Raw genomic sequence first — 14,812 nt, forward strand, 5'->3', positions numbered from 1 at the left:
TCATAAACTTATTTTTCAACATTGTTTAAACTCGAACGTATATATAAACAATGAATGAGCAAATTTGATAGGTTATGAAACTTATTGAATCACATGTTGAACTTTTATTAGTTTGGATTAGTTCATTATATCAGTACAAATTCAGAATAATTTAGAACAAGTGGTTTAGGTCATGAGATAGAGTAATTCTAGTGTAAAATTTTTAAAATTTGTTAAATAAAATCATCAAACTTTATAACTCAATCTATTACGAGTCAAGCACAAGAACAAAATGATATAGAAAGTATAACCCTTATAGGATCTTTCTTTTCTTCTTCTTGCTCGCCTTGAACTTGATATTCTCCTTTGTCATCCTCTTAAGGGTAGTGATGAAAACCCATCCAAGGAGCTGCAACATGGGGCCAATGGCAAAGGCCAATGTTATTTTCTTTGCTTTGTAAAAGTGTAAATAAGTCAATTCTTTAGGCCTTGTATTTTGGCCAAGCTTACATTTCTTTTGGGTTGTGCATTTTAGCCATTTTAGTGTAGCAACCTCAACATAATCAATTATGTAAGTAGCATAGTTGATTAAATTGTGCAAGAATTTACAAAATGTACAGTTTGGGTTTTCTAGCATAAGTTCCTGTGTGACCAAGCCTTGGCTAGTGGATTAGGGTTTATTTGAGTTAGCTTCAGCCCAAGAAACTTTAGATTACTTGCGTTGCAAGTGCTAACTTGCATTTTACACATGTGGCAATGTAAAAAGCACGAACTTATGAAGCTAGTTAGTCACACTTGAAACATGTTGAGTTTGGAGTCAATTTCTTTTAATTTCAAATTTTCTCCCTCTTTTTTTTTTAGCCTTTGGTTAACTCTTAACATATAAATAATCAACTTGGAATTTATATGGAAAAACTCTGCCAAATTTGTAGCTTTTTTATTTCTACGTTCACTAGGATAGTCTTTCTTTTAGATAGCCTTCCTATAACTTTTCCTTGAAAGGTGGAGGAACCTCTCTCAAGAAACACTTTACAAACACATATTTACCTTTAATCACGTCACTTCTACTTCTATCAATATCGTTCATCATTATTTTTGTGGTTCAGTATGGAGGAGCTTCAAGTTCATGAAGTCACTTCATTCATTTGGCATCATGAGCCATAATTCTTCAAGATATAAGTGATCTTGATCCAATTTCGTGTCGTTTACTATTTTCCTTACATGTTCTCAACACCCCATTTTGTTCGGGTAAATAAATTTATTTCAGAAAAAAAAAGTATTTTTAGTTAATGGTAAAGAAAAAATGTGAAATACATATTTATTTTGGGATTTTCAAACTTTAATTTTAGCATAGAGAGAAAAAAAATAGAGAGAGATGAAAAATGAAAAAAAAGGAAGAAGAAGGAAGAGCACAATTTGTTTTTATTTATCACACCTCGTTCTCATGAGCCCAATAACACAAAATATTCTCACCTCCAACAACACAAAAGGTTATTGTAGTGTAAGGAAAGAAAAAGTAAGATTGATTGAGAAGAAGATGAATTGAAAAGTATGGAAGGTATATCAATGCCACTTTTTTTCTTTTCATTTATGTATTCTCATTTTTCATTATATTTTGTTTTAATATTGTATGTGTTTTTTACACCTAACTTTGGTCTTTTCTTATAGGGAGGTTATTTCTACTATTCATAAGTATCTTTTTCTAAGAATGATAGAAAAAATATTTTTCGATATCTCTTTTAGGGTGTGTTCTTTTCGGAGGAATGATTTGAGAGAGAGGGATTGAATTGATTTGGGTGGATTTAAGGGTGAAGTATATGTTGTTCTTTCTAACATTCAAGGCCACAACAAATCAACTTCTAAAGTGCAATATTAAAATATAATTAACTTATATAAATTTAGAGGTATTTAGAATATATTTAAATCATATAGAAATATCACTTTATTTCTTACTAAAATACTATGAATAGTCATAAAAGGAATATCATTCATACTCAATCAACAATATATATTATAATTATCACTATGTACAATTGTTTTTTATATAGGCTATGTCTTAAGTGCCATTAAGTAGTGTTATTAATTTTTTTTTTTTGTCTTTCTTAGCTGTTTGTTTAACTAAACTTCCTTTTGTTAAATTTATATAAGTGATATTTTTTTTTTCATTTTTAAAGCATAACTTAACCCAAAAATGTTGTCATATAATATTAGAATGTTGTTATTTAAGAAAAAAAATAAAAAAGTGAAACCATGTCAAGTTTGCCAAAAAAAACATCAATCAAGTTGTTTTTACATCTACAAATAGTTACTAAGTTTCCAAATAGTTTTGTAGATCTGTAAAACTATGTCAATACGTGTTAATTTAGGTTTGAATACATTAACATACACCTTATACAACCAACTGAAAAGAGACAACCAACATCAATTTAAATTTAGTTACACCGAATATATCATCATTTAGTGATCCACCATATATAAAACTAGTAATCAATTTCATATACGTATAAATTTACTTGCTTTAAAATTTGAACGATCATACATCTTCATCTAAGAACAAATCATCACCATGACCAGCGCAATATCGTTCTCTTATATTGTATGATCATTTTATTGTCAATGTTCTTTTACTCTTCCTTTTCTTTTCAATCTTATCAGATGAATGACCCTATACACATATTTTCATGGCTAATGGAAACGATTTTTGTGTAGGTTCATATGAGGACTATCTCTAGAGGAGTAGTAATTTTATTTTCAATAACGATGCTGCTATTTGACACAACTCAGTCAGTTGTTTTAGAGCCTGATGAAAATCAGATAAAGTCAACTACTTTTTTGTCTGAAAACTTTGCAGTGGGACCAGGAAAAATTGTGGTGAAAACATTATTAGATATTGACTTTCCAAGGGGTCACATTGGGGTCAAGAGTTTTGATGTTGAAGTAGTTGATGAAGATGGTAATTCAGTACCGTTGTATGAAACTTACCTTCATCATTGGTTTGCTGTAAAATACATTGAAAACATTACCATGTCACAGTACATTAAACAATCTCACGACCTTCGCAATGGTATCGAATTCGAAAGAAATGATGGTGCATGCCAAGGTTTTTTGCTTCCACATTATTGGGGCTTGGGAGCAGAATCACGAGGAACATCTTCAAATCTTCCAGATCCTTTTGCAGTTGAATTAGGTAATCCTACAAAAATAAAGCATGGTTTTAAAGAAAAATGGTTGTTTAGCATCATGGTTATTGATACACGTGGAACACAAGATAGAAAAGGTTGTACAGAGTGTAGGTGTAAGCTTATGAATCTCCCAAAGGACTTTTACAATGTCACAACGGGCATTAATGGTCAATTGTTGCCTAGAAATTATAAAGGAGGACTCTTTTGTTGTCAAGATAACGTACAATGCAAATTAAGAAATGGTTTTCGTGGCCCAACGAGAAAGCTTTCCCTAAGATACAAAATAAAGTGGGTTGATTGGGATGAACACCAAGTGCCTCTTAAGTTCTATATACTTGATTCAACTGATCGTGTAAGATCAAATGGTTCTACTCCAATTCATGATTGTCAGGTAGACGATTTATTCAATGCATACAATACTTTACAAATCATAAGCAAACTTTTGAAACTCATTTATTTTCCAAACAAAAGTATTAGGCCATTAAATACTTTTTTCGTTGGTATGTGAGTAAAATAAATTTCTCAATTCGTTATAGGCAGAGTATACGATCCCAAGAAATCATAGCAATGACATCCCTCATGTTAAGAAAGCAAACATTCCAATGACAAAAGGTGGTTATCTTATATATGGCACTGCTCATATGTACACCGGTGTTGTCAATGTTACTCTATATGGACAGGTAACATTAGGAATAAATTTTGTTCATATTTTTATATCTTTATAAGAAATTAAAATGTTTATTTAATCATCTTTATCCTTGCAATTATGCTTAACTTAGAATGGAAGGGTTTTATGCACTTCAAATCCAAAATATGGAACTGGAAAAGAAGCAGGAAATGAAAAGGGTTACCTAGTTGGAATGTCAGTTTGTTATCCTAAACCCGGTTCTATCAAGATCGAAGATGGTGAAATTCTAACATTGGAATCCGTATATGAAAACAAGTTCCGTACTGGAGCTATGGGGCATTTCTACATTTACCTGGCCGAACAAATACCAAACAAGTATTTGAAGGAAATTTGATCTGAAAGTAGTTATTTATCTTTCTGTAACGACTTATATAATTTGTAGCATAATTGTAATACGTCAATACAAATTCTAGATCATCACTATGTGTATTAATCTTGTCTTACTTTTAATCCATTACATGGTTTATGATCATGTTCTCTTCGTGGGTTGATTGAACTTATACATTAAAAATAAATCTTTTTGTGAACCAATTGTCAATTTGAATCCATTAATAACAAAAGAATAAGTATAGTTAACTTTGAATCACACCAAAGTGAAGATGAAGTGAAAGGAATAAACATTAAAACTAAAAATGAATAAGCTATTTTTTTACAAATATGTAGAGATCCCTACAATTCACTTCGTAAAAGAGAATTCAAAATATCCAGGATGATTAATCCTATAGATAAACTTATAATTAAACTTACTATTTTTGTTCAACAAAAGTACTCGTTTTGCACGATAACTAAAAAGATTTTGAAATTAATAGCTTTCAAAAGAGAAGTAGGTTTTACAATCATGTTAAATAGGTGATGTACTGTTATTATTATATTTTTATATATTGAATATATTTACTAAATTTATTAAAAATTTTGGAAACTAAAACGGTAGTTTTTTTTTTAATTAATTTCACTTCAGAAAATCTTTTCTCTTTGATTGTTATCAATGGAGGTATCCTTAATGGCATGTGGAAGAAATAATTGAGGAGAATTTACAACCATTCATGTCGAAAATGAGGTATTAATTCATTTTTCTTTTCTATTTTTGTTATAATTTTGTTTGATTCCATTATTTCTTATAAAAACATAACTTTTCTCAATATATTTTTTTGGTTATATATTCACATATAAGGACTTCAAAGCTAAAGCATAATGAAATTGACAAAGAAATGAAGAATTTTTATTTTAAGTCAACAAATATTGTGTTGCATAGGGGAAAGTTTGTATTTGGGTCAATGTACAACATTCAAGCAATACCTAAGGTAGTTCTTAACAATAGCAATTTTCTTGACAGACAAAAATAGAATAAAAAATCTATAATTTATTTTCATGATTATTTTTATGTATTTTACTCTCAAAAGTCCATCTAACCAATTTTTCATTTTTTTAGTTTTTTTTTTCATAAAACAAAACATAAGAAATCCCAAAAGGAATAAGAAATAAGTTTAACCTTTTTAAGGAAAAGAAGTATAAACCAAATATGTTTTTCATGATGTAACCTCGTCAAACCAGAAATTACTAAGGTCGCAATTTATTTTAATTTAATCTTCCAAAGTTGTTATCTATTTCTTTATTTTTTAGGATTTAATGCTTATTGTATATTGTATTTACTATATATACCAAATACATTTTATATTCAAACTTAACTTAATTTCATTGAATTGAATATAATATAATTCATCTATTTACTTTAATTATTCGCTAGTAATGTATTTTAAAAATATATTATTATTAAGCTATATTATTTTAAACAAAAAAATACAATTTCAATATAAAAAATCTCAGTCAGCCTAACAACATTTAACATCATTGTCGCATATAGTATTTCAGATGTTACATAAAATGAGGAAGAAATAAAAAAAAATAGAAATGTTGAAAGACAACAATACAACGAAAATGGTACTTTGTTTGTGTAAAAAAAAAAAAAGGATCTTGTTACCTTTTTCTTTTGGCCACATCGAGTTGATTGCTTTTTCGTGCAATGATCAAAACAAAATATTTGAATCCATACAAATCACAAACAACAGTCATATGAAATGTCATTATCATTTGATTGATACTTGTCGAACAAATAAAATATACTGCACATTATGTATTTGTGGATCTGTGGAAGATGAAAAAAACAAATGCTAAGATGATTAATTTACCAAAACTAATAAATTTTATTATTTTAGTGATGTCCATCCAATGAAGATATTTTGTAGAAAGAAAAATTTTATTCTTCATTACATTCTAGTGCTAAGGCGAAGAAGTTTTAGAGTGTGAAAATTTTTTCATTGGCACTTTGACGAAAAACTTTATGATTTGAGAATTTCAAAATGATGGTCTTCACAATAAATAATAACAATGCATTCTGAATAGGCAAATTTTCTTCTTTATTATGGATTTGCTTGTTGACATACTACTCTACATTGAGACCATAAAAAAATGAATTACTTTTGAAGACAATTAATGTGTTGTGAATTAATACTTGGTGAGAATAAATTTAAAGTCCCAATTATTAGTTAATTTCCATTATAATACTTTCATTAACAATGTTAGGAAAAACAAATTCATTCACAAATTGTAAAATTCTTAAAATTTTATATTAATTTTTTTCGTTATAAAATTTAACAATACTATTATTTGCAATGTATGAATTATCCTTTTTATTTAAAATTCACCTAAAGGTTATATAATAAATCCTAAATTGTTTATTAAATCAATGTAACCATTAAGGAACACAAACTAATTAAGCAATGTATTTGAAAGTAATATTTTAATATTTCGCTTATTAACATTTGAGCATTAATCATTAAGCAATGTATTTCAAAGAAATATTTTCATAATCTAGAAAATAAAATAAAAAATCACATTTTCCAATTACATCTTATTGTAAAGAACTTTGACGTCGATGCTAATTTTGTTACACTCAACCTGGAAAAAAAATCTATGCCTTCCTCAAAAGCATGAAGAAGGGATGAGCCAACATAACAATAAATGTGGCCTACACTTACCAATATGTGAGGCTTTGACATGTAGTTGAACTTTCAATTACCAATATAAATTGAAGTTGGACTTTTGAATTATTGAAATACAAATTCAATTAATAATTTTAATAAAAAAATTAAAATTAAAATACCTAAACGAAAATAAATAAAAGATTAAAATATGCAGTAACCAAATAATATAAAATGCTCATTTAAAATCCTAAAGACAAATAAGAGAAACTCAGTAATCATTTCAAGAATATGCATACTTTGTTTTAATAATTAACGAATAAGACTGTAGTAGTGGTTGAAGTTGTACAATGCTTTTTCAAGAAGCTAAGTTAAAATAATACAAAAAAAACAAACAAACTTTTTAGTTTATCAAATTAAAAATTGAATTTTCAATTTTGTCAAAATCAATTAAAGAAATTTGAACTAATTACTTTACACATAATGCATGTCAATATATAAGTCAAAGAAAGATGAAGCTCAATATTTATATTTAAATGATTATATAATAAAGATAAACTGATTATATGATAAAAATAAATCTTCATTCATCAATGACATTGATAAGTATAAATATATGTTTATTTGTTAATATTAAAATGTTTTCTATCAATACTATTTATTATTATTATTATTATTATTGCTATTATTGTGATTATTATTATTGTGATTATTATTGAGATTATTATTAATTGTTACTATTATTATGATTATTATTATTATACTGAAAAACATTATTGAAAAAAATAAGTGTGTCCATTTGATATTGAAAAAATATTTACTTCATACTACTTAAAAGTGATAACTTCTAATCTCAAATGTTCCATAGGATTCTAAAAGATTGAACATACTTTCTTATATACATCTCTATTGCATATATCATTACTTTGCATATATCATTATTGCATCCAAAAAAATTGTTTACATATAATTGAATAAAATTAAGTTAAATTGAATCCTGTAATATATTATTATACATTATTATTAAATAGTAAAAAAATAAAATAATATATTAAAAAATATCAAATATTAAATAATCATATAATGAAATAAAAAAATAAAAAATAATATATTACAAAATATTAATAATTATATTTTTTATATTAAAATTAAAATAGTAAAATACTACTCATAAAATAATAAAATGATACAAAAGTCGTTGTGAAAAGACCACGAAAGAGCATTGAATGTGTTGAAAATGATTAACTGCTGCATGTTGTAGCCAAAAAGGTGTGCTGCAAGAGATCTATTGTTATCTATTCACACTTGAGTATGTTTTGGAAGATGCAAAAGTTACCTAAATAACTTTTGTTGCAATAAGTTTTTAAGAGTATTTTGTTGCAATAAGTTTGTACTTTTTTTATCTCCCTTTTTAATAAAACTTTGTTTGTCAAGAAGTCCTTTATTTTTGCTAAATTGCATGTGAACCCATAATCCAAATTTCTCTTATCTGTAGACTGGCTCCTGGTGAGTCATTTGCAGCTTGGACTAGTTTTGCTCTAACATAAAAACTTGTGTTTCACTAATAAATTGGCTGATCCAATTTGTGATGTTGATCAAAAGAGGCACAAGCCCTCGATGCTGCAATACGAGTACAAGAACCAAATCTGATGTTGTAGCCCCTGATTCAAGAGAGAAAGTTGATGCGTGAGATGTTGATCTGAAGGAGGATAGGGAAGTTGCGTGATGCAAGGCTTGAGATCGAGAGATCATGATGGGCGAAGGCTGATCAAGGCGTAAACTTCTGGTTCAAAATCACAATTTTGGATTCGAGGCAAAGGAATTGGGTTTGGAATTTTTCCTAGTTTTTGGTTCACTTTCTAAAGGGGGGTTTTTACTTTAAGAGCCTTGGATAAGCGAGATAGAGAGAAATGTTTGGAGGATAGGGTTCGAGAGTTCATGTTCGTCGAGTGTTCTTGCGAGAGAGGGGGAAAGTGTAATGTAAGAAGGTCTTCTCCGTATCTGATGAGCACAAAGTAGCCTTCACGGATTGGGGTTTTCCCTATTGTGTTAGGTAGCTTTACTTAGTTCACCCACTTAGAAGCATAAACAGGGATTGGACTAAAAGACATTCCTTTCACCATTTAAATTCTAGCCCTTTCTTTATCTCTTGTACGCTTTTGACTTTGTCGATTTCAATGAAATACACTCGTTTAAATTTCAGTTATGATTTCCAACATTCAATTTGGTTGTTTAAGCTTTGGTTGCATTTTAAGTTTTCTTGTCTTTAATTTCTATAGTTTTAAATTCCATTTTATTTTTTCTGCCTTTAAAATTTTGCAGCATGTTTAATTTCATTTATTACGTTCCAGTTTTCAATTCAATTCCATGATCTTAATTTAGTGGGCTGAGCTTGGGTTTATAATATGCACACATTAAAGGTTTCCTCTTGGGAACCACATGACCCCAAAGTGGGCACATTTTACCGAGATGTCTTCTTTTGTGTATGGGAGTCTAGTAGAAATTCATTGCATTCCACTTTAAGTTAGTTATTTTGCAACATTTAGTTCTACAATTCCATGTTTACCATTCTGGTTATTATGATTATGTTTTTCTCGAATTGAGTTATATGTGCTAGCTTTACTTTTTTGTAGTAACTAGTTTTTTATTCAAGATTTCTAGTAGTGTTTCAGTTGAATCCTTGTCTTACATGTATTTTGTCAGTTTCTTTGCATTCTGGTGGAGATCTTAACTTCGTTTTCTTTGGACTTGATGCTGTGATAGGATGATTTTTGCTACTATCAAATCTTGCTGTAATATGCCATTTTGAGAATTTAACTTTGTTTTGATTCATGCAATGCATTGATACGTTTAATTTAGCATCTTGAACTATTCTAAAGTCTTCCATTATGATGAGTCATTATTTTCCCATATTCCATTGCCATTTGGTGCCATTCTTAAGGGTTGTTTAGTACTTAATTGTCTTATGCTAGTGCATTTTCCTCAATTGGGCTTCATTGGGCCATTATTCTGAATTTTGAGTAATTTGGCATTAATTGGTCTGATTATTGTTTCTAACTGTTTTTAGGTATTATGTGGAGCAAATTTTGGAGCTTAAACATTTATCTTAAGGTCAAGAGAGAGTTGCCACGTGATTTCCACATCATTGCCACGTTTGCGCCATGTCAATCAGCCTGTCCACTTCATTGGGCTAGCATTTTTTCAAAATGACAGTTTTGTAAATATGTTGGTTTGTAGTGATGTTACCACGAAAATTTAGGTCTTCTTGGGTGGCAGCCGCACTTCATCTTCTTCACCCTCCATTTTTACGTTTTTAGAGCTTTTTATGGTTACCCATGGAGGTGCCACTCGAATCTTGATGTTTTAGCACAATTTTCTTCAGGTTTTGTGCATTATTGACAACACCCATTGTGGATTTTACGTTTTCTACACGTGTGGAAGCTTAGGCAATTTCATTTTAACACTAAAACCTTGTTGAATCCATGTTTCATCTTCTATTCACGGCTTGATAACTTGCTTTTTTATTGTTTCACGTTTTCTTATCATTCAATGGTTGTATTCTGTTTAGGGTTGAGCTTTGGTTTGCAATCCATGGAGCATTAATTTAATGTGTTGATTCCTTGTAGAGAATGAATTGAAACCTTGAGGTTATTGTTTCATATGGTAGAGTTTATCTTACTCTTCATTCGGATTCTATTTTTATGCTTAATGGATGAAGCATTATGTTTAAGCTTATTTTGCAAAATGGGTCATTTCATTTTGGGGTTGTTATCATGCTTAATGATGCCATTATAGATGAATGAATGTGTGCTTTGCTTAATTGCTTGTTGAATTTCGGTTATAATCTTCGCTTAGTTGATTATTTTAGGAGTTCAATAGAGTAATGATAGCTAATTAATTTTGTGACTTGTGATTGGAAGATTTTCATTCAAATCAAGGAATCGACACTATTTTCATTACTGTTTTATCAAATTTTCAATTACGATTTATTCTTGTGTTGAATTTCTTGAATCTGCCAACGCCCCCCCCCCCCCCCCCCCTTTGTGTTGAACTACAATCTAGAACCTTTGAGTGAAAACAATGGTCACTGGGAGATGACCTTGGGTTAATTCTTGAGTACTGCATTTACATTGTTTTATTTGATCGGGTACGACCTCAATCACATTAGCATCCTAGTCCCTTCATTTTGGTCATTTTGCACCTCTAACATTTTAGTTCCCATTTCATCCTGCATATGCATTATTATTGCATTCTGGAACCATTTTTGAAAGCATTCTACCTAAGCATCTTTGGATTGAAAATGTTGTGCGTTGACTACCGCCAGTTGAACAAGTTGACCATCAAGAAAAAGTTTCCACTATTGAGGATCGATGACTTGTTAGATCAACTAAGGGGAGTAGTGGTGTTCTCTAAGATTGACTTGAGGTATGGATATCATTAGATTTTGATCAAACCTGAGGATGTACAGAAGACAGCTTTCAGGTCACGATATGGGCACTACGAATACGAGGTGATACCATTTGGGGTGACAAATGCTCCTACAATCTTCATGGAGTATATGAAAAGGATCTTCCGGTCGTACTTGAATCAATTTGTCGTAGTTTTCATTGACAACATACTAATCTATTTGAAAAGTTGGGAAGAACACAAAGATCATCTGAGAGTGGTGCTAGCAGTCCTCAAAGAGCATCAACTATATGGGAAGCTATCGAAGTGTGAATTCTGGCTAGAAGAAGTGCAATTCTTGCGTCATGTAATCGCATCCCAAGAAATAGCAGTAGACCAAACGAAGATTGAGACAGTGGTGAAGTGGAACAGGCCATAGATAGTTACAAAGGTGAGAAGTTACCTGGGGTTAGTCGGCTATTATCAGAGGTTTGTGGATGGATTCTCCAAGATGTTTCAGCCATTGACATAACTCACTAGAAAGGATCAGCCTCTCTCTTGGACAGACAAATGTGAAGCCTATTTTGAAGATATGAAGAGAAGGTTGACCACTACACCAGTGTTGGTTATTCCAGACACGACCAAGACGTTTGAAGTATATTGTGACGCTTCATACCAGGGTTTGGGTTGTGTGCTGATGCAAGATAAAAGACCAGTGGCCTATGCATCGAGACAATTGAAAGTGCATGAGAAGAATGATTTTATGCATGGCTTGGAGCTAGCTGTAGTAGTATTTGCCCTCAGGACTTAGAGGCATTACTTGTATGGTTCTCAGTTCTAGGTGTTCAATGATCACAAGAGCTTAAAATACTTGTTTGATCATAAGGAGCTAAATATGAGGCAGAGGCACTGAATGAAATATTTGAAGGATTACGACTTTGAGCTTCTATACCACACTGGTAAAGCCAATGTCGTTGCAGACGCCTTGTGCAGAAAAAGAATTCATATGTCTGCTATGATGATGAAAGAATTGGAACTGATTGAAAAGTTGTGGGATATGAACTTGGGACTACACGAGAGCATATAAGGTGTAGTATGTTGCGGGTCACTAATGAGTTTCTGGAGGAAATTCGGGTGGAGCAGGAAAAGGATCAGGAATTGCAACAGTTCATTGGGTGGTTGGGTACTGATAAAGGAAAGGACTTTAGGATGGGCAAATAAGACATCCTACGTTTCAGAGAGAGGGTGTGAGTACCTAGAAAACCTGCCCCGAGGAATATGCTCTTGGAGGAAGGGCATAAGATTCGTCTTAGCATACACCCAGATATGACTAAGATGTATAAAGATTTAAAAACAACTTTCTAGTGGACTGGTATGAAAACTGATGTGGCAGATTATGTAGCATCATTTTAGTATGTCAGAAGGCAAAAATTGAGCATCAAAGACCGGGTGGTACGTTGGAGCCTCTTGGCATTCCTTAATGGAAATAGAACAACATTTCCATGGATTTTGTTACACACTTGCCGAGGTTGGTGAGAGGGCATGACTAAATTTAGGTGATTGTAGACAGATTGACGAAATTTGCGCACTTTCTGCCAATTAATTAGAAGATGTCTATGGACAAACTAGCAGACTTGTATGTTAGAGAGGTTGTTAGGTTACACGATATGCCAACGAATATAGTGTCAGACCGTGATCCGAGATTCACATCAAGGTTTTGGCAATCGTTGTAGGCAGCATTGGGAACTCAGTTGAGATTGAGCTCCGCTTATCATCCTCAAACCGATGGGCAGTCTAAGAGAACAATTTAGTCACTAGAGGATCTATTGAGAACATGTGTGCTGGATCACCTAAGGACTTGGAGTGATATGCTGCCATTGGTGGAGTTCACGTATAATAATAACTATCATTCTAGTATCGGAATGGCACCATACGAGGCTTTGTATGGTAGGAGATGCAAGACTCCTTTATGTTGGCAACAAGATGGAGAGTCAGTGGTACTTGGGCTAGAATTTTTGCAGCAAACCACTGAGAAAGTCAAGATGATATAGGATCAGATGCGAGCAACTCAAAGTCGACAGAAACCATACGCAAATAAGAGAAGAAGGTCGCTTGAGTTTGAGGCAGGTGATCATGTGTTCCTGCGAGTTACACCGACATCTAGTATTGGGAGAGCTCTCAAGTCGAGGAAGCTGACTCCTAGATTCATTGTGTCGTACCAAATCACGAGAAGGATTGGACCGTCAGCATAAGAGATTGCTTTACCACCTCACTAAACAAACCTACACAATTTCTTCCATGTATCACAGTTGAGGAAGTACATTACAGATCCTACTCACATGTTAGAAGAGGACGATGTTCAGGTATTCGAGGATCTAACAATTGGAGTTGGACCAATGAGAATCTTGGATTCTCAAGTCAAGCAGCTCAGAGGGAAGGAGATCCGGATGCTGAAGGTCCTTTAGGATGAAGCAACCCAGGAGATGATGTGGGAGATGGAAGACCTCATGAGGAAGTCGTATCCACACCTATTTCCTAGTAAGTCCAATTTTTTAGGACAAAAATTTTATAAGGTGAGGGAAATGTAAGACCTACAAAATTTAATTAATTAATTAATTAAATAATTAATAAATACGGGTAGTGGGAGCCTTTATGGCCTTTAATACTGACATGTATGATGTGGAAAAGTACTAGCTCAAGTGGTTGATAGTACTTAGTTATGTTGAGAGGACTTAGGTTCAAGTCCTATGTATGCCATTATGTGTTAGTTAATTATTATTATTTTAATAATATGTTGGATCATGATGAGTGATAATATAATCCTAGAATTTTAGGAATTATCATGAAACATGAATTGGTTGAGTGGTTGTGCATTGGTTTTACATTGGCATGGTTATAGGTTCAAACCTTGGTAGATCCAAATTAAGTTTCCTTTTTGCTAAAATTAGTTTTGGCATGAATGTGAAAGGATCAAGAAACCCTAGCTGCTTGAGGAGCAGATGAAAGGCTGGAAAACCATTCCATAATGGTTTATGAATGGCAATTAAAGTCATTTTAATGCCAATCTCGTTTTTTTGCCATAAACCACAATTAAGCCTTAGTAAAGTGCCCAATTATAAATGAGAGACACTAGTTTTGAGTCTGCCATTATTGAGTATTGTGAGGAGTGAGATTTCAGAGAAAAATGTGAGGATTGAGTGAAACAAAGGAACTGAATTGGGAGAGAGCTAAAGGGAGGTCATTGGTGATCATGGAGGAACTCTTATATTCTCAATTTTAAGCAAGGAATCCAGGTTAGGGGAGCTGAGCCTCGATAAATTTATGTTAATACTAAATGCATGATATACAACATGACATGGATGAACACCCGCCAGGCGACGCGAGTCAAATTGGCTCGATTTTGATGTTTTATGTGTTCTGGGTGGATTTTGAACGAGAAGGAAGATAGCCTTAACTTTGAATTGATTATTGGACGTTAGAAATTAGGAAATTATGTTGTCCATTGGAGTTAATTTGATGAAATTTCTATGAGCGCTCTTTTAGGGTTGGAAATTTGGGGTTTTGATGTCACAAGAATAATTGGTCATTGAATGGCATTG

General features: G+C 31.9%; 1 protein-coding gene across 1 annotated transcript; it reads left to right on the plus strand.

Moving 5' to 3' along the window:
- Positions 1–2,694: 2,694 nt before the first annotated feature.
- On the plus strand, positions 2,695–4,183 carry LOC114165241 (uncharacterized). Its single transcript, XM_028049898.2, has 3 exons — positions 2,695–3,552; positions 3,698–3,841; positions 3,941–4,183. The coding sequence occupies exons 1-3, from the start codon at positions 2,695–2,697 to the stop codon at positions 4,181–4,183; spliced, it is 1,245 nt and encodes a 414-aa protein (XP_027905699.2).
- The last annotated feature ends 10,629 nt before the right edge of the window (positions 4,184–14,812 follow it).

This window comes from Vigna unguiculata, chromosome 10, assembly GCF_037176805.1.
Source record: "Vigna unguiculata cultivar grain cowpea cultivar isolate G323 ecotype 2 chromosome 10, ASM3717680v1, whole genome shotgun sequence".
Taxonomy (NCBI): Eukaryota; Viridiplantae; Streptophyta; class Magnoliopsida; order Fabales; family Fabaceae; genus Vigna; species Vigna unguiculata.

What these genes read in the sequence shown, in the direction of transcription:
- LOC114165241 (XM_028049898.2), top strand. Translation starts at nt 2,695, where the DNA reads ATGAGGACTATCTCTAGAGGAGTAGTAATTTTATTTTCAATAACGATG. An exon ending in CTCCAATTCATGATTGTCAG is followed by an intron (nt 3,553 to 3,697) that starts GTAGACGATTTA and finishes AATTCGTTATAG; the next exon opens with GCAGAGTATACGATCCCAAG. An exon ending in ATGTTACTCTATATGGACAG is followed by an intron (nt 3,842 to 3,940) that starts GTAACATTAGGA and finishes TGCTTAACTTAG; the next exon opens with AATGGAAGGGTTTTATGCAC.